This window comes from Sapajus apella, unplaced genomic scaffold, assembly GCF_009761245.1.
Source record: "Sapajus apella isolate SASKATOON/1434 unplaced genomic scaffold, GSC_monkey_1.0 scaffold4, whole genome shotgun sequence".
NCBI lineage: Eukaryota > Metazoa > Chordata > Mammalia > Primates > Cebidae > Sapajus > Sapajus apella.
This window is the reverse complement of record NW_022436944.1, coordinates 8419292-8446663: the sequence shown is the minus strand read 5'-3', so window position 1 is coordinate 8446663 and position 27372 is coordinate 8419292. Positions and strand designations below refer to the sequence as shown.

At 40.9% G+C, this 27372-nt stretch overlaps 1 protein-coding gene and 1 pseudogene across 5 annotated transcripts in view; one reads left to right on the top strand and one right to left on the bottom strand.

Moving 5' to 3' along the window:
* The first annotated feature begins 5675 nt into the window (after nt 1-5675).
* On the top strand, nt 5676-8758 carry LOC116539237 (annotated as a pseudogene). Its single transcript, XR_004263959.1, has one exon. The product of XR_004263959.1 is annotated as a breast cancer anti-estrogen resistance protein 1 pseudogene (transcript).
* Nucleotides 8759-12099: 3341 nt separating this feature from the next.
* IFT80 (intraflagellar transport 80) overlaps nt 12100-27372 on the bottom strand; it is a 144728-nt gene continuing 129455 nt past the window's right edge. For 3 of the 4 annotated variants that reach the window (XM_032261904.1, XM_032261922.1, XM_032261930.1), the window contains 2 exons: nt 22248-22371; nt 13241-13552 (listed from right to left, as the gene is read on the bottom strand). In XM_032261904.1, coding sequence (XP_032117795.1) covers nt 13442-13552; nt 22248-22371 — 235 coding nt within the window. In that variant the 3' untranslated portion in view covers nt 13241-13441. Of the gene's footprint in view, nt 13553-22247; nt 22372-27372 lie in introns of all 4 variants that reach the window. The other variant, XM_032261913.1, reaches the window with a different exon arrangement.

Sequence of the window (27372 nt, the reverse complement as noted above, 5' to 3'; positions counted from 1 at the left end):
AACCTAGAGGAGATGGATAAATTCCTGGAAATAAACAAGCCTCAAGCAGCGAGATTGAAATGGTAATTTAAAAATTGCCAACAAAAAAAGGTGCAGGGCCAGGAGGATTCACAGCTGAATTATATCAGACTTTCAAAGAATTGGGGCCAGGCATGGTGGCTCACATCTGTAATCTCAGCACTTTGAGAGGCTGAGGTGGGTGGATCACTAGAGGTCAGGTGTTCAAGACCAGCTTGGCCAACATGGCAAAACCCTGTTTGTATTAAAAATACAAAAAGACTTTTGCCAAGATGGCCTAATAGGAACAGCTCCAGTCCACAGTTCCCAGTGAGAGTGATCCAGAAGGCAAGTGATCTCCACATTTTCAACCGAGGTACCAGGTTCATCTCATTGGGACTAGTTACACAGCAACTGGGCAGAGCCCACAGCAGATCAAGAAGTCTGCAGGCAGACTGTGACTGGACTTCCTTCTTGCTTGGCAAGGCATCTCTGAAAAAAGGCAGCAGCTCATCAGGGACTTATAAATAAAGCCGCCATCTTTATTCAGGAGACCCATCTCACATGCAAAGACACACATAGGCTCAAAATAAAGGGATGGAGGAAGATTTACCAAGAAAATGGAGAGCCAAAAAAAAAAAAAAAAGAAAGAAAGAAAGGGTTGCAATCTTAGTCTCTGATAAAACAGACTTTAAACCAACAAAGATCAAAAGACAAAGAAGGGCATTACATAATGGTAAAGGGATCGCAACAAGAAGAGCTAACTATCCTAAATATATAAGCACCCAATACAGGAGCACCCAGATACATAAAGCAAGTTCTTAACGACCCACAAAGAGACTTAGACTCCCACACAATAATAGTGGGAGACTTTAACACTCAACTGTCAATATTAGACAGATCAACAAGACAGAAAATTAACAAGGAAATCCAGGACTTGAACCTGAGTTCAAGTGGACCTAATAGCTATCTACAGAACTCTCCATCCCAAATCCACAGAATACACATTCTTCTCAGCACCACATTGCACTTACTCTAAAATTGACCACAATTGGAAGTAAATCACTCCTCAGCAAATGCAAAAGAATGGAAATCATAATAGTCTCTCAGACCACAGGGCAATCAAATTAGAACTCAGAATTAAGAAACTAACTCAGAACCACACAGCTTCATGGAAACTGAACAACCTGCTCCTGAATGACTACTGGATAAACAATGAAATGAAGGCAGAAATAAAGAGGTTCTGCAAAACCAATGAGAACGAATACATAATGTACCAGAAACTCTGGGATACATTTAAAGCAGTGAAATTTATAGCAATAAATGCCCACATGAGAAGCAAGGAAAGACCTAAAATCGACACCCTATCGTCAAAATTGAAAGAGCTAGAGGAGCAAGATTTTAAAAATCTCAAAAACTAGCAGAAGACAAGAAATAACTAAGATCAGAGAAGAACTGAAGGAGACAGAGACACAAAAAACCCTTCAAATAAATCCAGGAGCTGGTTTTTTGAAAAGATCAACAAAATAGACAGACTGTTAGCCAGATTAATAAAAAAGAAAAGGGAGAAGAATCAAATAGATACAATAAAAAACGATTAGGGGGATATCACCACTGATTCCACAGAAATACAAACTACCATCAGAGATTACTACAAACAACTCTATGCACATAAACCAGTAAACCTGGAAGAAATGGATAATATTCTGGACACTTGCCACCCTCCCAAGACTAAACAAGGAGGAAGTTGAAACCTGGAATAGACAATAACAAGGGCTGAAGTTGAGGCAGCAATTAATAGCCTACGAACCAAAAAAAGCCCAGGTCCAGACGGGTTCACAGCTGAATTCTACCAGGCATACAGAGAGGAGCTGGTACCATTTCTTCAGAAACTATTCCAAACAATACAAAAAGAGGGAATCCTTCCCAAATCATTTAATGAGATCAACATCATCCTGATACCAAAACCCGGCAAAGGCTCAACAAAGAAAACTTCAGGCCAAGATCCATGATGAACATAGATGCAAAAATCTTTAATAGAATACTGGCAAACTGATTGCAACAGCACATCAAAAAGCTTATCCATCAAGACCAAGTAGGCTTCATTTCAGGAATGCAAGGCTGGTTCAACATACGCAAGTCTATAAACGTAATCCACCACATAAACAGAACCAAAGACAAAAACCACGATTATCTCAATAGATTCAGAGAAGGCCTTCAACAAAACTCAACAGTGCTTTATGCTAAAAACTCTCAATAAACTCTCAAAGGAACATATCTCAAAACAATAAAAGCTATTTATGACAAACCTACAGCCAATATCATACTGAATGGGCAAAAACTGGAAGAATTTCCTTTGAAATCTGGCATTAGACAAGGATGCCCTTTTTCAACACTCCAATATAGTATTGGAAGTTCTAGCCAGAGCAATTAAGCAAATAAATAAATAAAAAATAAAGGGTATTCAATTAGGAAAAGAGGAAGTCAAATTATCTCTATTTGCAGATGACATGATTGTATATTTAGAAGACCCTATCATTTCAGCCCCAAATCTCCTTAAACTGATAAGCAACTTCAGCAGTCTCAGGATACAAAATCAATGTGCAGAAATCACAAGCATTTCTATACACCAATAACAGACTTAAAGAGAGCCAAATCACGAGCAAACTCCCATTTGCAATTGCTGCAAAGAGAATAAAATACCTGTGAATACAACTAACAAAGGATGTAAAGGACCTCTTCAAGGAGAACTACAAACCACTACTCAAGGAAATAAGAGACGACACAAAAAAATGGAGAAACATTCCATGCTCATGGTTAGGAAGAATCCATATTGTGAAAATGACCATACGGCCCAAAGCAATTTATAGATTCAACGTTATCCCCATTAAGCTACCAATGACCTTTTTCACAGAACTGAAAAAAACCACCTTAAACTTCATATGGAACCAAAAGAGAGCCTGCATAGCCAAGTCAATCCTAAGCAAAAAGAACAAAGTTGCAGGCATCATGCTACCTGATTTCAAACTATACTACAAGGCTACAGTAATCAAAACAGCATGGTACTGGTACCAAAACAGAGATATAAACAAATGGAACAGAACAGAGGCCCTGGAGGCAATGCCACACATCTAAAACCATTAGATCTTTGACAAACCTGATAAAAACAAGCAATGGGGAAAGGATTCCCTGTTTAATAAATGGTGTTGGGAAAACTGGATAGCCATGTGCAGAAAGCAGAAACTGGACCCCTTCCTGACACCTTACACTAAAACTAACTCCAGATGGATTAAAGATTTAAACATAAGACCTAACACCATGAAAACCCTAGAAGAAAATCTAGGCAAAACCATTCAGGACATAGGCATAGGAATGGACTTCATAGCTAAAACGCCAAAAGCATTGTCAACAAAAGCCAAAATAGACAAATGGAACCTAATTAACCTCCAGAGCTTCTGTACAGCAATCATTAGAGTGAATCAGCAACCAACAGAAAGGGAAAAAAATTTTGCAATCTACCCATCTGACAAAGGGCTAATATCCAGAAACTGCAAAGAACTAAAACAGATTTACAAGAAAAAAACCCATCCAAAAGTGGGCGAAGGATACGAACAGACACTTTTCAAAAGAAGACATATATGAGGCCAATAAACATATGAAAAAAATGGTCATCATCACTGATTATTAGAGAAATGCAAATCAAAACCACATTGAGATACCACCTCACACCAGTTAGAATGGAGAGCATTTAAAAATCAGGAAACAACAGAAGCTGGAGAGGATGTGGAGAAATAGGAGCACTTTTACACTGTTGATGGGAGTATAAACTAGTTCAACCATTGTGGAAGACAGTGTGGTGCTTCCTCAAGGACTTAGAAATAGAAATCCATTTGACCCAGCAATCTCATTACTGGGTATATACCCAAAGGATTATAAATCATTCCATTATAAAGACACATGCACATGTATGTTAATAGCAGCACTGTTTACAACAGCAAAGACCTGGAACCAACCCAAATGCCTATCGACGATAGACTGGACAAGGAAAATGTAGCACATATACACCATGGAATACTATGCAGCCATAAAAAATGATGAGTCTGGGTCCTTTGTAGGGACATGGATGAACCTGGAAGCCATAATTCTCAGCAAACTGACAAAAGAACAGAAAATCAAACACCACATGTTCTTACTCATAGGCAGTTGTTGAACAATGAGAACACATGGACACAGGAAGGGGAGCATCACACACTGGGATCTGTTGGGGGAGGCCAAGGGAGGGACAGTGTTGGGGGGTGGTGGGGAGGTCAGGGAGGGATAACATGGGGAGAAATGCCAGATGCAGGTGACGGGGGGATGGAGGCAACAAACCATATTGCCATATACATACCTATGCAACAATCCTGCATGATCTACACATGTACCCCAGAACCTAAAGTACAATAAAAAAAATTTAAAAATAAAATTTTGTTTTAAAAAAAAGAAAATCTATTACTCAATAACTTGTATGAAAATGTTCATAACACCTTTACTTATAACAGCCCAAACAAAAGTAGATACTACCCAAATGTCTATCAACTGATAAATGAATAAATAAATTGTGGCATATAAATACAGTGGAATATTATTCAGCAATAAAGAAAGAACCAATACATACTACAACATGGATAAACCTTGAAAACATTGTGCTAAATGAAAGAGGCCAGTTACAAAAGAATTGTTTAATTCAATTTAAATTAAATGACCAGGAGAGGAAAATCTGTAAAGAGTGAAAGTTGATTAGTAGTTTCCTAGGGCTGTGTGGGGGGTGGGAAGGAGATGAGGATTTATTGCTAATGGGTACAAGGTTTCTAGGGTTGTCTTGTGGTTTTTTTTTTTTTTTGGTGTAATAAAATGTTCAAACATGATTAAAAATATTTTTTAATAAAAATAAAATTACAAAAGTGATAATCAAACACACATTGGAGAAAATTCAGTCTTAAAATCTGTCCTTTATCTCACTACACTGAGATACTACAATGAACTATGTAACCTTCCAGTCTTCTTCGTTTACATTCTCAAGTAATAACAAATACATCTTCCTTTACAAAGAAGGAAGAAAGGAAAGAAAGCATTACAACAAAGTCCGCTATACTACCTTGGTCCTCAATCACTGCCTACTCCTCTAAAAGGAGATTTAACCAATGTTTGTTAAGTATCTTTTCAGAATTTTCTCTATATATTTTTGATCCACATGGATGTACCCAGAGTAAATACAGACAGTATCGTACTGTTTTGCACCAAAGGTTTTTGTTTATGTGCAATATAATCAATTGGTAGCTTCATGTAACCATCACTACAATCAAGACACAGATTTGTTCTATCATCACAGGATACATAAAGAAATGCAAAATAATAAGATATATAGTAAACATCCCTTGGCTCTATCTATAATATAGCTAAAGTGAGAGTCAAAGAAAATGCTAGGGTGCATGTTGACCCTGAACCAAACTAAGATTTTGGTAGGTCTCAGCTATGACCATTAGCCTCAAGCCACCCCAAAGGGAACAACCATGATAGGACAGCAGAAGGAGTTGCAAGGACTCCGAGTGCCACTGGATTGGCTCTGGGCAGCTGGATCGGCGGTACCGGGGTGGCCGCTGCGCGCTCGGAGCCACGGCCCGGGCAGCTTAGTGTGTGCCAGGGAGGGGGGGTTCCAGGCGCACTGGACACCATGAACCACCTGAACGTGCTGGTCAAAGTCCTCTATGACAACGTGGCCGAGTCCCCAGATGAGCTCTCCTTCCCCAAGGGCGACATCATGACAGTGCTGGAGCAGGACACGCAGGGCCTGGATAGCTGGTGGCTCTGCTCACTGCACGGGCACCAGGGCATCGTGCACTGGAACCACCTCAAGATCTTAGTGGGCGTGTACGATAAGAAGTCAGCAGGGCCTGGCCCCGGTCCTCGTGCTGCCCGGGCCCAGCCTCAGCACAGCGTCCCACAGGGCCTCCATGCCCCAGCGCCTCCAACCTCCCAGTACACGCCCATGCTCCCCACCACCTACCAGCCCCTGCCCGACAGCATCTACCTGGTGCCCACCCCGAGCAAGACTCAGCAAGGCCTCTACCAAGCCCCTGGTCCCAGCCCTCAGTTCCAGTCGTCCCCAGCCAAGCAGACATCTACATTCTCGAAGCAGACGCCCCATCACCCATTTTCCCAGACTGACCACAGACCTGTACCATGTAACCCCAGGGCCTGGAGGCCCTGCCCAGGACATTTACCAGGTACCACCTTCTACTGGGATGGGGCATGACATCTACCAGTTTCCCTTGTCCATGGACACATGCAGCTGGGAGGGCACAAAGCCCCTAGCAAAGTGGTGGTGCCCACCTGCGTGGGACAGGGCTATGCATGAGGCCGCACAGCCAGAGCAGGGCGAGTACGACATTCCGCGACACCTGCTGGTCCCCCGTGCCCCAGGACATCTACGATGTGCCCCCTTTTGGGGGGCTGCTTCCCAGCCAGTATGGCCAGGAAGTAGACAACACACCCTCATGGCTGTCAAGGGTTCCAATGGCTGAGTCTCGTTGCTGGAGGTGTATGACATGCTCCCCAGCATGAGGGGCCTGCCCCTGTCCAGCCAGCACGCAGTCTACAATGTTCCTCCATCGGTGAGCAAGGACGTGCCCGAAGACCTGCTGCTACATGAGGAGACCTAAGACGTGCCCCCCACCTTCACCAAGGCCAAGCCCTTTGACCCCACCCGCACCCCGCTGGTCCTGGCTGCGCCCCCTCCAGACTCCCAGCCAACCGAGGACTTGTATGATGTGCCATCCCCGGCTCCTGACCTCTACAATGTGCCCCCTGGCTTGTGGCGGCCTGGCCCAGGCACTTGTACGACATGCCCCGTGAACAGGGGCTTCCTCCTGAGGTGGCCGATGGTGGCGAGGCTGACGATGGTGTGTATGCATTGCCTCCCCCAGCTGAGCGTGAGGCCCCCAGCACTGGCAGCACACGCAGCAGCCAGTCGGCATCCTCCTTGGAGGTGGTGGGGCCGGGCCGAGAACCCCTGGAGCTGGAAGTTGCTGTGGAGGCCCTGGCTTGGCTGCAGCAGGGTGTGAGCGCCACCGCTGCTACCTCCTGGACCTGGCAGGCAGTGCCAGTGGGACCCGAAGCTGGCTCAGCACCCCTGAGCCACAGGAGCCACTGGTGCAGGAGCTATGGGCCGCTGTGGCTGCAGTCCAGAGTGCAGTCCACGAGCTGCTGGAGTTCGCCCACAGCGTTGCTGGCAACGCTGCCCACACATCTGACCTCGTTCTGCACGCCAAGCTTAGCCGGCAACTGCAGAAGATGGAATATGTGCACCAGATGCTGGTGGCACATGGTTAGGCCCTTGACGCTGGCCGGGGAGGCCCAGGAGCCACCCCTGAAGACCTGGACCGGCTGGTGGCCTGCTCATCGGCCGTGCCCGAGGACGCCAAGCAGCTGGCCTTCTTCCTGCACGGCAACGCCTCGTTGCTCTTCAGACGGACCAAGGCCCCTGTGCCGGGGCCCAAGGAGGGTGGCACCCTGCATCCCAACCTCACTGACACCGTCAGCAGCATCCAGTCATGGCCCCTGCCCTCACCAGCTAAGTTCACCTCCTAGGACTCGCCGGATGGGCAATATGAGAACAATGAGGGTGGCTGGGTGGAGGACTACGCCTACGTCCACCTGCAGGGGATGGAAGAGTTTGAGAAGACCCAGAAGGAGCTGCTGGAAAAGGACAACATCACGCAGCAGGGCAAGAGCCAGCTGGAGCTGCAGCAGCTGAAGCAGTTCCAACGCCTGGAACAGGACATGTCACATGGCCCTTAGACCACGACCTGGCCAACTGGACGCCGGCCCAGCCCCGCTACCTGGGGTGGACGGGCAGCCTGGGGCCCTCGGACCAGCAGCTGCTGCTCTTCTATCTGGAACAGTGTGAGGCCAACCCAACCACGCTGACCAATGCCATGGACACCTTCTTCACTGCTGTGGCCACTAACCAGCCACCCAAGATCTTCGTGGCGCATAGCAAGTTCGTCATCCTCAGCGCCCACAAGGTGGTGTTCATCCAGGACACACTGTCTCGGCAGGCCAAGGTGGCCCACTACAGCAACCTGCTGTGCGACCTCCTGCACGGCATCGTGGCCACCACCAAGGCCTCCGCCCTGCAGTACCCATCACCCTCTGCTGCCCATGACATGGTGGAGAGGGTCAAGGAGCTGCGCCACAGCACCCAGCAGTTCCGCAGTGTCCTGGGCCAGCTGGCAGCCCCCTAAGGGCAGTGACCCCAAGAGGGAGGCAGGGGAGGGGTGTGGCAGCCCCAGCTCCCCATCCCCTGTCTCAAGAGTAGCTGTGCTGCAGGCTGGGGGGACAGGACCCCAGCTCTGCCTCAGGCCTGGCACCCCAGATGCCCAGAATCTGTATATATTTATGGCTGGGCAGGGCGTGGGGCCATGCCCCTCAGAGGAGCCGAAGCCCAGGGGCTGGTCAGTGGCCTTCTCCATCACGCACCGCAGGCCTGGGCTGGGCCCCAGGTAGGGGGCTGGAGTGTGAGGGCCCACAGCCTGCAGGACCTCGTGCCGCCCGAGGGCTGAGCCTGGCCCCCAGAGGGTGACCTGTCCCAACAGGGCCAGTGCAGTTTGGTGTGTTCCTCCGCCTCACCAGGAAAAGACCCTGAAGAACTATTTTTCATTATTGGTTTTCTAATCATTTGACTAACAGTCTCCATTTAAATAAAGTTTTTAAAATGAAAGAAAAAAAAAAGTTGGGTCAGTAAGAAGGTACTTCATGTTGCAGGAGGACAAACCCAAAAAACTACTGAAATCAGCAGGTGTAGTGTGAAGGAGCTGTTTCATTTTGTGAATAGTTATCAGCTTCCTGAAGAATCTTTACTAAAATGGACTGTAAGAATATCTAATTTAGGGGCAGTACCTTTGGTTTTGAATGCTGCAGTACAGAAGGTTATGTTTGGGTTGATATGGGATCCACAGCTCACTATGGAACAATCGTAGAAGGCTGTATGTGATCCAGATACACAGCAGGTTATTCCAGAGGGAACAGCTGCCTTGGTGGACTGAATAAAAGCCACTGTAAGAAGTGTAATAAAAGCCCCGAGAAGGACTTTCTGATTCTCTCTTTAACTGCCAAGTGAAATAGCCCAGATAAAGCAGCTGATATGTTTTGTATGCAAACCACTGAAACTGGATTTATGATGATCAGGATATTTATCTACTGAATGTGCCCATTACCTAGTCATGGTAAATGGTGTGATTAAAGGGACCCCTTTTGCAAGGGCACCCCATGTAAACTTACTCTTGCAGAATTCAACAACAGAGAAGCCTTATCAGGTTTGCTGTCTCTGCTTCTTGATGTGGGTCATAAAGATATAAAGAACATTAATTAACAAGACAATGAGAAGACACAGGAGAATCAAAGGATTCATTCCATCAGGGTGGAAATTTTTAGATGGTTATTAAGAAATGAGATAAATAAAATGGGCATTGGTGGGTTGAAATAAAGATCTTAATATAGCACTACAGAAGGTTGGGTGGACCAATGGGACCCCCTGCTGAGCCTCCAACATTAAAAGGACTCCTAAACATCTGCTTTATTTATCTCAATTTGGAGGATTTTTTTTTTTTTAAATAGAGACAGGGGCTTGTTATATTGCCCAGGCTGGTTTATGGATGGCGGTTCCAGTGGGATCAGACAACATCACTACTCCGATCAAAAAATGTAAAACAAAAAAAAAAAATTTTTTTTGAGACAGCATCTTGCTCTGTCACCCAGGTTGGAGTGCAGTGGCATGATCATGGCTCAATGCAGTCTCTGCTTCCCTGGTTCAAGCAATCCTCCCTATTGAGCAGCTGGGACTACAGGTGCATGTCACCATGCCTGGCTTTTTTGTAGAGATGGGGTTTCACTATGTTGTCCAGGCGGGTCTCAAACTCCTGGACTCATGCCTTGGCCTTCCAAAGTGCTGGGATTACAGGCATGAGCCACCGCACCCAGAGTAGAATGTAAAAACAAATCAGCTTGTTGGGCTGTATTGCATGCTGTTTCTTATGTTTGGGTTTCTACATACTCCTTGCTGGTGGCCAGTGGCCTGGACATGTGGTCAAGCAGAAGAGCAATGGGAGATTCATCTATTAAAGGGATGTCCTTACATAACCCTGTGGAAATCAATATAGGAATTTGAGGGGTGCATTAAAGTAAGACACGTCAATGCTCATAAGAGGACCTCACTTCCAGCATCAAAAGGTGATTGGAGTGGATGAACAGATACCCAGTATATTGACTTGACATAACCACCTGGGCCCATAAAATGATTCTGGGTAGCTGCAGCAATGCATAGAAGGGGTGAATGTAGACATGTTCCTCTTACATCTTCTGAGGAAAAAATTACCAATAAAAATTGTACTGGCCGGGCGCGGTGGCTCACGCCTGTAATCCCAGCGCTTTGGGAGGCCGAGGCGGGTGGATCACGAGGTCAAGAGATCGAGACCATCCTGGTCAACATGGTGAAACCCCGTCTCTACTAAAAATACAAAAATTCAGCTGGGCATGGTGGCGCGTGCCTGTAATCCCAGCTACTCAGGAGGCTGAGGCAGAATTGCCTGAACCCAGGAGGCGGAGGCTGCGGTGAGCTGAGATCATGCCACTGCACTCCAGCATGGGTAACGAGAGCGAAACTCCGTCTCAAAAAAAAAAAAAAAATTGTACTGTCTGCTAAAAAGAGAGACAGAGACTCCAGATAGATGGGTAGGGGGCAGATTCCCCAGGGGGAAGGCCCTACACAGAGAACAACTTACACTGATGCCAGTGGCCATGGGCGAGCTACAAATGGGTCCTGACAGGAATAGGCACTCTGGACTGGGCTTTGCTTATACAGGGAGAGATGCAAATACTTCAGAATATCAGTTATGCTCAGTCAGGTATGATCTTTTTGCTATAAATGATCCTGTGGTCAAAGACAAGGAGGTGGTCTGTGATATACAAAGAATATATATGGTCTAGTGAAGGATGGTTCCTGGCACTGATCTTCCAAAGTCCTTGGAATTTCCTGAGTGATAACAATATCTTTGTTATTTTAAAAAGGTGACACTGGGAGAAAAGGTCTAGATAGCTTCAGAATGGGGCTGGTTGCCAAAAAAACTAACCATGTGATTGGAATTTAAGCCACTAGACCTCTGGGCAGAGGAGGGGGCAGGAGACTGAGTTCAATTGCATGGCCAATGTTTTAAACAATTATGCCGATGTAATAAAACCCTAATTAAGAAAAAACAAGTAAAACTTCAGAAAAGTAAGGCTCGGGGGGCTTCCTAGTGGGTGAACACATTGAAGTGCTAGGATGATGACATACCTGGACTCCACGAAGAGAGGACACGAAGTTCTGTGTTCCATGTTCCCTCCCCCAACTTCTTCCCAGATGGTACATGTCTTCCATGTGGCTCTTCCTGAGTTGTGTCCTTTTAATAAAACTGTAAGTAATGCATTTCTGTGAGTTCTGTGAATCTTTGTAGCAAATTACCAAACTAAAGGGGGGTCGAGGGAACCCCCAAATGTGCAGCCAAGTCAGACACAAGTGTGAGGAGCCCGGGGACTCTGATTGTGGCTGGAGTCTAAAATAAGGGCAGTCTTAGGCCAGGTGTGGTGGCTCATGCCTGGAATCCCAGCACTTTGGGAGACCAAGGAGCACGGATCACTTGAGGTCAGGAGTTCAGGAGTTCGAGAGCAGCCTGGCCAACATGGCAAAACCCCATCTCTACTGAAAATACAAAAATTAGCTGAGTGCAGTGGAGGGCACTTGTAATCCCAGCTACTTAGGAGGCTGAGGCACTAGAATCGCTTAAACCTGAAAGGCAGAGGTTGCAGTGAGCTGAGATTGGGCCACTGTGCTCCAGCATGAAAGACAGATCGAGACTCTGTCTCAGAGAATTAATAAATAAATAATAATAAAATAAAATAAGGGCAGTTTTTTTGGGATCCTTGCCCTTTAACTTGTGGGATCTAACTCCAGGTAGTGTCAGAACTGAACTGAATTCTAGGATATCAGAGAACTGTTATTTAGAACACAAACTTTTTATTTTTTTTATTTTTTGTGGTAAAATATACATAACATAAAACCTTTTTAACCATTTTTTATTTTTAAACTTCTCATTGAAAGATAACAATACAGAAAACATATAAACAGTACAACTTTATAAAGTATACTGCTCAATCAGATTTCATCTGGATCAAGAACACGATATTCCAATATTCCAGGAAAGAAAAGAAACATGTTAAAAAGAAAAACATTTTTATTTTAAAAACCTAGACATAGTAATTAAAATGGGATTTAAAAGCAGTAATCCCTCTATCCTTTTATGTGTGTGTGTGTGTGTGTGTGTGTGTGTGTGTGTGTGTGTGTATCTGTAACATATTTATACATAATCCCATATATGTGCACATACCCACTCTATAATGTACCATTTCCAGAAATGGGTTCACGGAAGACTTTCTAAGGGGTATTTGTTTTATTATTTAAAAGATTATGTGATAATAACTTTGGGACATACTAAATCAAGAGTAATCAAACAGTTTATCACCTATGAAAATACTTCAGGGCTTATTGCCTGGCCATTCTCAAGTCAAGAGAGGAATGAGGAGAATCCTTCTTGCCATTCTAGATATATTTTTAAAATTATGATAATATATACATAGCAAAGTTTACCATTTTAACCATTTTTATGGGTACAATTCAGTGGCACTAACATTCACAATGTTGAGAAGCCATCATTGCTATCCATTTCCAGAATTTGTTCATCCCAAACAGAAACTATGTACCTGTTAAACAATAAGCCCCCCATTTCCTCCTCCCTGCAGTCTCTGGTAACCACTGTTCTCCTTTCCGTCTCTATGAACTTACCTATGCTGGTTTCTCCATGTTGGTCAGGCTGGTCTCGAACTCCTGGCCTCAGGTGATCTGCCTGCCTCAGCCTCCCAAAGTGCTGGGAGTAAGCCACCGTGCCCGGCCTCCGAATGTATTTTTGTTCTATAAATAAACTTTTGGAGGCACTTTAGAATTTAGAGGTCAAATAGAAATTAATGGTAACATATATTTCAAAAAGTGCAATGTTTTATTATCAACATTAATATTTGTTCATGCTAAAGATTCAGGGACGAAGTAATAGGCAAAAAACTGAAATATAATCAACATCACACAGGTATATCTTAGGTATATAGTAATACTTTGCTAATTATTGGACTAAAAAATATAAAAGAAGTACATCAATTATTTTGTGTTTCACCTTTCTGAATATACTTTTACATTAAATACACAGCAAGTACTTATTTATAAATTATGCTTTTTTTCTTTAGGAACCAAAACATGCTTATTCTTGATTAATTAGAATTTGTTTCAAAAGATAAAACTTCTTAAAGATAAGCATGGCATTTAGAGTTTTAGACCCATATTCTTGCTGGATTGGCTGTTTGATGATTGCTCTTGTTCTTTTGTAATTTCCATCTTGATCTTGGCTTTGATTTTCTCCCAATCTATTTGTAGCTGCAATAGAAAAAAAAAAAGAAGAAATATGCTTAGATAGTATAAGACATTTTTGTTTAATACAAAGTAACCAGAGTAAATAAATAGAACGTGTGAATTCCAAAAGATTAGAGAAAAAGAGAGCATCAAAGTTAAGAAGAAGAAATAATGCTTGGCCAGGCGCAGTGGCTCACTCCTGTAATCCCAACACTACAGAAGGCTGAGGTGGGTGGATTGCTTGAGTCCAGGAATTTGACACCATCCTGGGCAACATGGCAAAGTCCCGTCTCTACAAAAAATAGAAAATTAGCTGGGTGTGGTAGCACACATCTGTGGTCCCAGCCTTTAGGGAGGCTGAGGTAGGAGAATCAACAAAACCCTTGAGGTCAAGGCTGCAATTTGTAAATATTTTGGCTCACCTTTATTTAAAATAATTCCATATACTTAGGTATAATACATAAAATAGATGAATTGATAAAATAATTCCTCTTATATCTCATAGAAGACAAATGTCTGTGCTAAGATGCAAGTGACAGCTCATTGAAAAGCCGAGCAGATGTTAGATTATTTGAAAGACTCATTTTTTCAATCAGGGCAAAACCTGATACTTTTTAAATGGTAAAGCACTCATTTCTATGTCTAACAAAACAAAGAGAAGACAAAACTTGATTAATGCTTTGGCCTTCTTCCAGCCTTAAATTGACTTACATATATTTCTCAAATCAATCACAATAAAACCATATATTGATAGTATACTGGACAACTGTTGCTCTGTTGCAAGTAAATTGATGATATTCGTATTAGTTACTTGTTATAATACAAATGAGGGTGTCAGTGGATAGCTGTCCTACTGAAAACAAATGTTTCACTTTCACTTTGGCATTGATCCAGTTTTAAAAGTGTTTCACAGATAATTTAGTTCTTGGATTAGAATATTTTTAATAGCAGGTTTTAGATAAGAATGTTCTCTGATAGCGGTCAAGTGATTTGCACACTAAAATCCATCTTTTGCTAGTATAAGGAGTGCCAATATTACCTGGCACTCCTTATTCTACTCGTTAGTCAATTCTTATTCACCTAGAAGCAATTTCAAAATCATACCAAAAGATTCTCCATCTTCTTAACACATTTTTCTTCCTCTCAGCTGAAGATTAGCTTCCTACTTTACGTAGAGAATATAGTGGCCATCAGGTATGAGTTCATTTAATTTTCCTTCCTTGCATTCACAAACTTACCTGTTATCTACACCCATCATTATCTTTCTCTCTTCCATCTCTGGCCAACCTCTAACACATGTCCCTGATTCCATTTTCTTTGACTCCTTCGGGACATCTGAGTTCAATTATTCCTCACATATTCAATGTCCTTCTTTTCACTGGCTCTCTCTCATCATCCTTGCCTCTCTATTCTGTCTTCTCCCTGCAAGCTACCATCCCTCATTCTTCTTTTCATTGCTGACTCTCATTCTCTTCCCAGTCCACTGTAATTCTTATCCTATGACACTTTAGGAACTTTGCACTAAAGCCACCATCGGCTGTTTTCAGTTCTTATCCTATATACCTTCTCTGTATGATTCAATTTTTCATTCAACACATATTTACTGATTAGTATATGTCAAAGAATGTCTGAGGTACAAGGGTTCACCAGTGAACAGAAAGATAAAAATCACTGTCTTCATAGAGAGATAATAAACAAAGAGAGATAAAAATGGAAGAGGCAGATGATAAATAAAAAATATATCTAGTATGCCAGAAGCAGTAAAGATTTTGAAAACAGAGAAGGGAGATAGTCAATACCAGGAATAGAATAAGAGGTTGCAGTGTCATCAGTTTACTTTATGGGAAGCCAAGGCAAGAGGATTGCTTGAGCCCAGAAGTTCAAGACCAGCCTAGGCAACATAGTGAGAAAATGCCTATATAAAAACTTAGTTTTTATTTTTATTTTTTGGGCATGGTGGCATTCATCTGTAGTCCCATCTACTCACTGAGCTCAGTATGCTGAGGCTGCAGTGAGCTGTCATTGTGCCACTGCACTCCAGCCTAGGCAAAAAAGTGAGACCCTGTCTCAAAAAAAAAAAGGAGGGGGGTGGGGGGACTTGAAGGAAATGGGTGAGTGAACCCATGTGTACATCTGAGGAAGGGCATGGTAACATAGAGAAGAACACGGCCCTGGGATAAGAGCATTCTCTGGACCTTGCTTGCTGGCCACTGCTCTTTGAAAAATCTCTCAGACTGTATACTACTACTCTTTTCTCGTTCCTGCTATCCTTTCTAAATGCTGCTGCTTTTTCTCTCTCTTTTTTCCCCTATATTCTGCTCCCTAAACAATGTTGGAGAAGAAATATAATTTCTCCTCAACTCTTGTAAGTTTATTGATGGGATAGACCCCTGTAACAAGAGACAAGTTAAAAAGAGAAAAACAGGTCAGTTCAATAATATGTGCAGTGTACATCACATTAGGATAAATCTCAATGAAAGGTAACTCAAAACAGTGTCTTGGAACTCTGGCTTACAGAACATCTTCAACAGAGAACAAAACATTTTAGGGATGTAACAAGACTGTTTTTACAGAAGTGAAAGCGGTTTTAGGCTTCCAGAGATTGGAAATGATGGGAATAAAAATATATGGAAAAAAAAAACCTAATAAAGTGAGATTTGTTCTTTTTTTGAGACAAAGTCTTGCTCTGCTGCCCAGGCTGGTGTGTGGTGGCCCAAACATGGCTCACTGTAGCCTTGACCTCCTGCTGGGACCAAAGGTGTGTGCTACCATGCTTGGCTAATTTTGAAATTTTTTTGCAGAGACAAGGTCTCACTTTGTTACCCAGGCTGGTCCTGAACTCCTGGGCTTGGCTTATGTGATCCTCCTGCCTTGTTCTCCAAAGTGCTGAGATTACAGGAGTGAGCTACTACCCCCAGCCATAGAGTAAGGTTTTTTTATAGATTGCTCTGGAGTCGTCTCTGAGCTGACAAGAGTTGTCTCCAGTAAAGGAGAATGTATATTCTGTCTTTAGGAGGAAAAAAGGGAGAATAGAGAGAGCTCTTCCGTTTGCTGCTTCTTAATTGTCTTTAGCTCAAAAATATATATTCCAAAGAGGCATATTTGGGGGTGTCATATTTTGGTTTCATTCAACAACCTCTCAACTGTTAATATTCACCAGGGTCCAACCATAGCTTTCTCATACCTTCCCTAAGAAATATCAATTCACATAGCTTCAACTATACCTAGATAGTCAAGACAATAAATTTAGTTATCTACCCCTTATGTCTCCTTGTCAATGTCCTTGTGTGTTCATATTTATATTTCTAATTGCCTTCTAGATACCTCTTCCTGGACACCTAATAGATATTCTAAACACATACAAAATGGCATATTTTTATGTATTCAAACTCAAAGGTCCAAAATATGTATATTCTTATGTATTCTTTATCTAGATTAATGGCATTCCCATCTATTAGCTGCCCACACCAGAAATGCTCAAGTCATTCTCAAATGCCTTGCCTTACTTCACCACCTCTCCTCCCGCCCCCAGCCACAACTGTTCTCTTAATTTGACTTGTAAAATTTTTCTTACATTAATCTTACCCTTTTCATTTCCTGATGGGATTATTATAGTAACTTCCTGACTAGTCTAGTCACCACGCTCACCTCTAAGCTATCTTTTACGTCTGATGTTATCTTTCAAGTCATTCTCTTGACTACAAATCTCCAAGTCTTCTCATTGCCTTCATTATGAAGTCTATTCTCTTACCCTGGTATTAAAAGGCCTTTCAGTGTCTTGTCCCAACCAGTATTCCAACCACCCAGGGCCCAGAGCAGTCACTCAGGAATCTTCCTCATTCATTCAAGAACTCATACGTTTGTTCTTATCATCACCTTCAACTGACTGGCAAAATCTTAAGATAATTTTGTAAAAAATGTTGTTTCCATTTATTTTTAGGAATCAGGATTTTATTTTATTGATTATTTGTTTCTTTATTTTTTAATAGAGACAAGGTCTCACTACATTGCCCAGGCTGGTCTCGAACTCCTGGGTTCAAATGATCCTCCCACCTCAGCCTCCCAAGTGTTGGGATTACAGGCATGAGCCACTGTGCCTGGCCAGGAATCAGGATTTTATTTTATTTTTTTTGGAGATGGAGTCTTGCTCTGTTGCCCAGGTTGGAGTGCAGTGGTGTGAACTCGGCTCACCGAAACTTCTGTCTCCTGGGCTGAAGTGATTCTCCCACCTAGGCTTTCAGGGTAGCTAGAAATACAGGTGTATGCCAACATGCCCAGTTTTTTTTTTTTTTTTTTTTTTTGTAGAGACAAGATTTCACCATGTTGTCCAGGCTGATCTCGAAACTCTTGGACTCAAGCAATCCTCCCACCTCAGCCTCCCGAAGTGTTGGGATTACAGGCATGAAACACTATGCCTGGTCAGGGATCAGGATTTTATTTTATTTTTTTTGAGTTCTCATTCTGTTGCCTGGGTTGGAGTGCAGTGGCACGACCTCAGATCACTGTAACCTCTGCCTTCTGGGCTCAAGTGATTCTCCCACCTAAACTTCCAGAGTAGCTGGAACTACAGGTGCACATCACTATGCCCAGCTAATATATATGTATATATTTTTTTTAGTAGAGACAGGGTTTCACCATGTTGCCCAGGCTGGTCTCCAAACTCATAGACTCAAGCAATCCTCCCATCTTGGCCTCCCAAAGTGCTGGGATTACGGATGTGAGCCACCGCCCCTGGCCGAATCAGGATTGTAAAAGGGAAAAGTAATCATGTTATTTCTCTCCAATGGCTTCTCTTTATTTAATTTGCCCTGTGAAACCCTAAAGTCAATCCCTCCATTGCTTTTACTCTTTCCCACTTCAAAGCCTTCCCTCTGCCTGGAACATGTTTGTTCTCATCTCCCACCCCCAGCCTCTACCCTGCAGTGAGCTTCCACTATTCATTCTCTAGAGCTGAGTTCAAATATCATGGTGCTTTGCTAGAAAATTCTCTGCTAATTGCCTCACCCTAGGTCAGGATCCCCGTTCATAAAGTCTTATAGCACCATGTACATCTCCTTCAAGGCAATTATCACAATTGAAATGAACAATTAACTATATAATTGTCATCTCCATTTGAATATAAACTTCATAAAGCCAGGGCCAGTGTCTGTCACATTTACCATCATAGCCCAACCACTAAGGAGAAAACATTGTCAGCAGGGGGCACTCAATAAATATTGAATGAATAAAAGGCAAATAATTACCCAGCAAATCAGTAATGAGCTAACAATTTCTCACTATTAACAATTCCTCCAAATTAAAAACCTGTAAAGCAGCTTTTAGGTAGTAGCTAAGCCTAAAGTGGTTTGTCCTAAATAGAGTGTTGACTCAGATCTTCAAAATTCTAAACTTTAGGAAATCCTGCTCATGAGTTTGATTTTTTTCACTCTTTTTCTTTTTCCTAGCAACGTTTGAGTTATTTCCCAGATCTACTTTTCTTCCTGTACAGAGTATATATACAATAGAATGAATGTATTCTTTGAATGGATTTTGCTAGATTTACAATTTGTTTTATAAATATTTACAGAACACTATTGTAGACCAAGTACAATGACTCTAAATATTAGGGTTCTTAGAAAACAGTACTCCTTGTATGAATCCCAGATTGTCATATTTTAAATAAGAAATGCCCAAATAACATTTCAGGGCTCATAAAGTGTCTATCAAACTTCTCACTTCTTCCCTTATATAGATTCCATTCATTTATAAACTTCCAGATGGTATGCATTGTAGCCCACCAAAATTCACCAAACATCTAGAATAAATTTTTCAATATTATTTTTAAGTGACCCTTTTCTATTTAACTCTTAGTTCTGAAATAAAGAGTTTATATAATCATAAGTCTGGCAAAGATAAATAAATATGGATGATATATCATGACTAGATTATAGACCTAAATGAAACCAAAAGATCAGCAAGTAATGCAGATATCCCTAAAGCTATTTTCCTAGGGTTACATTTTATTTCACTGATGGGAATTTTTTAAGGAAAAAAAATAATTTTCATCTTAAAATACTGCTTTATAGGCCGGGTGCGGTGGCTCATGCCTGTAATCCCAGCACTTTGGGAGGCCGAGGCGGGTGTATTACGAGGTGAAGAGATCGAGACCACCCTGGCCAACATGGTGAAACCCCGTCTCTACTAAAAATACAAAAAATTAGCCGGATGTGGTGGCACATGCCTGTAATCCCAGCTACTTGGGAGGCTGAGACAGGAGAATTGCTTGAACCCAGAAGGCGCAGGTTGCAGTGAGCTGAGAATGCGCCATTGCACTCCAGCCTGGGCAACAAGAGCAAAACTCCGTCTCAAAAAAAAAAAAAAAATACTGCTTTATGATTTTTAGTTAACTCCAAATGACATTTATGAAGAAAAGTAGGAAACTAGAACATAGTACCATAGGGAGTCAAAGTAACCTATATAGTTTCTGGATTAAAAAAAAACCCTAAAATGCCTAAGAAAGCCATGTTGTTCTGGTTATCTCAGTTTGGAAATTTCTGCTACTCTTATGATTCAAGTATTAAATTTTGGTAACAGTTGAAGATATGCATAATGAAAAAGACGATAAGGATGTTAAGTTTTTGCTATCTCAAATATAATCTCCTTTCTAGTACGAAATTTCCTTCCCTCCCTCCCTCCCTTCTTCCCTCTTTCCATTTCTTCCTTCCTTCCTTCTCTCTCTTTTACTCTTTCTCTGTTTTCTTCCATTCCAACAGAATCTCACTCTGTCACCTAGGCTAGAGTGCAGTGGCATGATCTCAACTCACTGCAGCCTTGACCTCCCAGGCTCAGGTGATCCTCCTACCTCAGCCTCCTAAGTAGCTGGGACTACAAGCATAGGCCAGCATGTCCAGCTAAATCTTTTAATTTTTTGTAGAGGTGGGGTCTCACTATGTTGCCTAAGCTGGCCTCAGACTCCTGGGCTCAAGTGATCTCCTGTCTTGGTCCCCCAAAGAGTTGGGATTAAAGGCTTGAGCTACCACACCTGATCAAAACTATATTTTCTATGTTCTCGAAAGTATCTAATGTGAATATTGAAAAAATATTGATGACGATGGGGAAGAAGCAGCAGAGCAGCTTAATCTGCTTTAAAATTATACAATAAACAAGGTAAGTGCTTAGTTTTAACATATAGCCGTATTTCCAAAACTGTGACACAAAGATCAGGTAATCTGGTGATTCTCTGGGCTGCTTAGCACTGTTTTGGTGGTGGATTCATATACTATGAATCCGAGTACAGCCCCAGAGATCCCAGGGACGCTGTGTTTGCCCTAATAGTAGAGTACACCCACATTCCCAGGATTCAATTCAGTACTAAGCAGGTTCCAAATGAAATCAAAAAAGGTTTGTGGAGCTTCTATAAAACATGTCTCCTTTCTACCATGAAATCCACAACTTGTAGCTATCCGGGATCCAGATGTTGAAGTTGCATTACTAAACTCTAAGAATGATCTCAAGGGCCTGACTCACCTGAAAATTGTTCTAAAGTGCAAGACGCTATGTGTTCTAATATGATAAGTAGATAGTGTTGGCTTTAATAGAAATTGTGGGTGCCTTCTCTCTACCTTCTCTCCTAAGGCTCCTCTAACCCACTCTGCCCCTAGGATCAACCAGAACATTCCATTTTATTCTATACCAAGAAGGAATGTTCCCACATAATCTATAAGCTCCATAGAGACATACGAGGCTGTATCTGATTGTAACCCCTAGCATAGTATCTAACCAGAGTAAGATCTCACAAATATTTTTTGAATAAATGAATGAATAAAAGGCTAAAGAAAGTGGTTCACAGAACTGAAAGAAAGGTCAGCCCTGTCTTGTAATCACAGCTCTTAGGAGTCAAGCCTCTGGGATTTATATAGCTAGTGACAGGAACTCTGTTTCTGCTGTCTAAACCTAAACGAATCTGGGTAAGTGGCTACAATCAGTTATAGTCTAGGCAATGGGGCAAACACATTCTGAGTCTCCTTGTGGGCTGATCTTTACTGGAATAAATTTCTTCTTATTATTTTTATTTATTTATTTAGAGGTGGGGTCTTGCTATGTTGTTCAGGCTGGACTTGAGCTCACGGGCTCAAACAATCCTCCTGCCTCAGCCTCTCAAGTAGCTGGGACTACAGGCATGCACCACTGCATCCAGAATGACTTTCTTCTAGAGTGATAAAATCTGAGATTCTGGTAGGAGCTTGTGAGGCAAAGGCTGAGTCTTCTTTGGTTCTAGCTAGTGAAATCTACCTAGGCTAGGCACTTCTAGGAGGTACAACTTAGCTCTCTAGAATTCTACAAAGTGACCAAATATGCATTTTCTGGTCAGTGCCCTCTGTGTATATGTGTTTCCCCTGCAGCAGAAGAGGCAGTTGGTGGCAGGTAAAATTTAGGAGTTAGAAGCTTTTATTCCACCCACCTATATTATTTATCTAAAAATATCAAATAGGACCCAACCTTAGCACAAACGGAATATGATGATGACAGACTTGAGTTAATCAAAACTTGCCTGCAAGATTCCAGAAAAAAAATTCAGTACTATAATTACATAGTCAAAATAAGACTGTCATAAGGTAAAAGTAATTCATTTAGTGATTAACAGATGCAAAATTGGAATAATTCACATTTTGTCTCAGGATGAATATGATATATACTTATAAAATATATATATTATTATAAAAAATTGTAAAACACTTACGCCTTCTGCATAATGCAAGAATCGTTTATTAGTTTCCTGTTTACCAAATGTCTCCAAAAACTTTTGACGGTAAGCAAGAACCGTATCAACATGTGTTTTGTATTTTACAGCCAATTCCAGTGCCCTATAATGAGAAATAAAACGTTATTGTTTGTGTCAGACTCCATGAGTAGTAGGGTTCTGAAGTTGGGGGTAACACAAATGGCTGTTCTCTCTGTTTATTCCGGAATATAAAATGCCATTTTCTACCCCATCCATCTTGCAAATTCCTATTTTCATACTTCAAGGCCCAGACCAAGCATGACCTCTTCTTCCTGACCAGCTCCCCTTGTAGAAATAAATGACTATTATCTTACTTATGCTCCATACCATTTATATATATATATATTTACAGCACTGCTTATAGTACAATTGTTATGAGTCTGTTTTCTCTACTAGCCAGTACAGTTTTAAAGGGAGATATTTCTCTTTGGTGAGTACTACAGAGTACATATGTGGTAAATATTCATTGAAAATATTTTTGAACTTCCCCACAATGTAAATGATCCAACTATTTTGACCATTTTCATAAGTCTATACTGAGTTTATAAAATTAAAAACTGGAATATTTAAATATTTACATTATTACTACAGCAAATTAAAAATCTTATGCAAGTAATAAATTGAGGCTAAGAAGTCTGGCAAAATGCCTTTTATCATCTGAGTCTCAGAAAAAGTTGACAGTCATTTAAGTTTTATAATTCAATCAATATTTATGCAAATTATTTTTAAAGTAATATTTTATTTAAATGGTATATGAGAACTAAATGAATTGCTGCTGAAAATGGTGGTAAAAACTAAAGATATAAAATATATGCACTGACAATAATTTGCAGGAAAATAAAAAGATTAATCCTCAGTTCCAGGCTTACTTTCACAAGTGAGTTTTAGACAGCACCTCAGCCACTGTAATTCTGTGCATAACACATGTTAGTTGAGTCGAGAACAATCCAGTGGATGATAGCTCTTCTATACTGTTCACTGTCATCTTGTTTCAAAACATAGATAACATGCATTGTAATAGTCAAAAGCACATTAATTCTCAGTTCTCTTTCTTTTTCTTTTTTTTTTTTTGAGATGGAGTTTCACTCTGTCACGCAGGCTGGAGTGCAGTGGCGTGATCTCAGCTCACTGTAACCTCTGCCTCCCAGCTTCAAGCAATTCTCCTGCTTCAGCCTACCAAGTAGCTGGGATTACACCACGCCTGGCTGATTTTTGTATTTTTTAGTAGAGATGGGGTTTCACCATGTTGGTCAGGCTGGTCTTGGACTCCTGACCTTGTGATCCGCCTTGCCTCAGCCTCCCAAAGTGCTGGGATTACAGGCATGAGCCACCGCACCCAGCCTTGTTCTCTTGCTTTCTAATATGACATAGGACTTCTGAATATTCCAGTCAGGATTTATCTTGGCCAACTATTATAAATCTGTTGTTTTAGCAAAGCTGACTACTGATTAGATTTTTGCAATTAGGCTCTTCAATAGGAAAATCTGGTTCATTCTTCGCATGCTTTGGTTTGCCTTACTATTTTTTTTTTAGATGGAGTCTCACCCTGTTGCCCAGGCTAGAGTGCAGTGGCATGATGTTGGCTCACTGCAACCTCTGCCACCAGGTTCAGGCAATTCTCCTGTTTCAAGCCTCCTAAGTAGGTGGGATTATAGGCATCTGCCACCACATCCAATTAATTTTTATTTTTAGTAGAGACAGGGTTTCACCATGTTGGCCAGGCTGGTCTTGAACTCCTGACCTTAAGTGATCTGCCTGCCTTGGCCTCCCAAAGTGCTGAGATTACAGGCGTGAGCCACTGTGCCTGGCCTGGTTTGCTTTACTATTGATCAAACTAAGTTAGTCACTTTAAAAAGTATTTTAGACATGGTGTATGTATTGACTGACAACTGATAGACTTTTGAGAAAGATATTAAACATTTAATATGAAAAAATGATGAATTTAAGTTATATATAATACAAACAGTATGATTTCTTATAAATATATTGACATATACTATATTGTGAAATCCAAGGGTCAGTATTTGCTACCTATCACACACTCTCACAAAGTTCCCGACCATTCCTCTGTGGCCTTAAGTCTTCAGAGAAAAATCAGATAGGCAGAAGAGAATGTAAAGTTACTAGAATATAGAAGGGAAAAGTGGAAGATAAAGAAGGCAAAAAGCAATTTACAGAGGCTCAAAAAAGGCAAAAGGGAAGTAAAGATGCCTCAGTTCTTCTAACCCTCTCCCATACAATCCCTCCATGCATATCTCTAAGGCTCTGATTCCAGTGGTATATATGTGAGTGGAGACTGATAAGCTACTTTTTTGTCACCTTAGAAGCTCCATCTCCCATTCTTTCTTTATGATTATACATGATGAGGGAAGTAGATCTTGATTGTGCAAAACTAAAAGTATTCTCAATGGGGAGTACATGGAAGCATCCATTCCGGGTTGAAGCTTTTCCAAAATTGCAAAAGAGATACTTTGGTATGAAACATCAATATATTTAATTATGTAAAAACAATAGAATATGATGTCTAACCCTGCATTTAGATGCTAGATACTAAGAATTATCTATCATTGTCATTATAATAAAATATGTATCGATTGAATAGCAATGGCTAAAGGTAAACATTCAAATGATATGTGCTATTTTAAATGTTCTCTAAAAGCACACACTGGGTAAAAAAATGTTTCTTCACCACATTTAGGAGGGAACTTACTCCAAATTATATAAGGATTTTGGGAACAGTATGTCTCTAGTTTTAAAATGGTTATTTGGCAACCAAACAAATATGACAGTAGATTCTAAGGCTGGAATAAATTCATGTATTTTAAGTAGAAGGAAATTATATAAAAAGATGTTATAACTTCAAAATATGATTTTTACATAACTTGAATGAAGCAAAATCACTTTGTATAACTGGTAGAAGATTAGAAATTATCATTATTAATATGCACATGAAGAATCAATATGCATATCTGGAGTTTCTAGTTTCTATCTCTCTTAACTTCAGTTTTTGAGAACAGACTATCACCAAACGTCAAAGTAGATAGCAAACAGGTAACTTGCTTACCTATAACTCTTCAAGAGCTATACCTTAACAGGTTGCAGGCAATTTTCAAACTCAAATATGAAAGACAGAAGCATAAACCAGCAAGACTATGGTTCTCAAGTGGAATATCACATATGAACAAAATAAAATCTGTTCCTTTCTAGAGGATTTAAACAAATATAGAAATTCAGAAATATTAAAAGCAATCTAATGTATTTACCATCTAACAAATTCTATTCTTCTGGAATGATAGAATATCATCATTTTGTAAGCCCATAGAAATAGATTTGGGCAATGATCATCAATGGCTAACAATATCACCAAAAAAATCATGAAAAACCACCAGAGCCAATCATTACAGAAACATATAACACTACTATAATGAAGTCTTATACAAAAATAAAAATAAAACCTAATCAAGTTCCTAGATAGAACAACCAATTTGCAACTAATTCAGGGGACAGAGGACAATGTAAAGTGTACCACAAAGATGCAATCTTTGTCCAAAGATCCAATAATGTCCACACTATGGTAAATTCTATAGGCCCAGTTTCTTCAATGGGAAAATTGCAAGAAAACACACAAAAAAGAATAGGAGAAGCTATAGATTAAAATAAATTTAAGAACATATCAGTCAATCACAATGTATGGATTTACAGGATTCTGCTTTAAACTAACCGTAAAACAAAGCAGAACACTTATGAGTGAAACAGAAATAAGAACACTGAATATAATCACTGTTAACTTTTTAAGGTATGACCATAATATTGTGGCTATGTTTAAAAAAATTTAGAGAGACATACTGAAATATTTACAGAAAAAATGATATGATGATTGGGGTCTGCTTTAAAATAAATGGCAGGGGAAGAGTGGAAATTGTTCACAAATTGATAATTGTTGAAGTGAATATTGGGTACATTCTGATTCATTATCCTATTCTCTCTACTTTTGTGTTTGAAATTTTCCATAATAAACATTTTTTTAAAAATTCCATCTTTTTGTTCCCTTCTGATCTCTATTGCTAAATTATCTTCTTAAAGTACATCATTAAATATTGGTATTCAGCAGAGATCTGCTTGCTGCTGCTCTCTTAAGTTTTCATGATTAACCTTAGCCATACTCATGGCTTCAACTACTGTCTGTAGGCTGATAATTCCTTCACTGGCTTTCCTTCAACGTCTAGGATCTCTCCTGAACATTAAACTTGTAGATCCTACTCCCTACTGGGCCTTATGAACTGGATATAGGAAGTCAATTAAAGGTAAATAAATTCAAATTGTTAGCTTAACCATTACCTTATACTCCCTATAAAAAAAATCTAGTACAGCTCTGTTCTGTACACATATTGAATGTGGGCTTTCCCTGCAGCTAAGGTACACAAATTCAAGTCCTGTGCAGAGGTTATATGTGAATACTATGCCATCTTGTATAAAGAACTTGAACATCCCAGATTTTGGTATCCTGAGGGTCCTTACCCATCTCATGGATACCAAGGGATTACACTCAATCATCTGTTGCATGAATGAATGTGTAGTTGGAACAAATACTCCAAACTGTTTCAGAAATATCTGTAGAACTTAGAAATGAAGATAATATATAAGTTTCCTGCAGGTTTCTTAGCAGCTATAATTACTTTTCCTTATTATTTACAGTTCTTTCTTATCCGATCTTGATATTTATGCTAAAAGCAATGGGAAACTATGAATTTCACTGAAGCAGGTTTCATTGAAGTGAATCAGAGGCAAGAGTGATATGATCAGATTTCCACTGTGAAAAGATCACTATGACTGCAGAGTAAAGAATGAGTAGGAAAGAGACAGAGTAGATATAGGGAGATCAGTGATGACGTTAAACAGAAAAACTTGGATCAACTTAGATAATGGTACTGGTAGTAAAGTGGCTGAGTGGCTTAGTGGCTGAGTGTTAGAACCATGTGGGAGGGAAATGGTTGATAACAGAGAGGCAGAAGGTGAGGAAAATGTCAAAAGTAACTTCTAGATTTCCAGCTCTGTACAACTGAAAGAATGATAATATAGACTA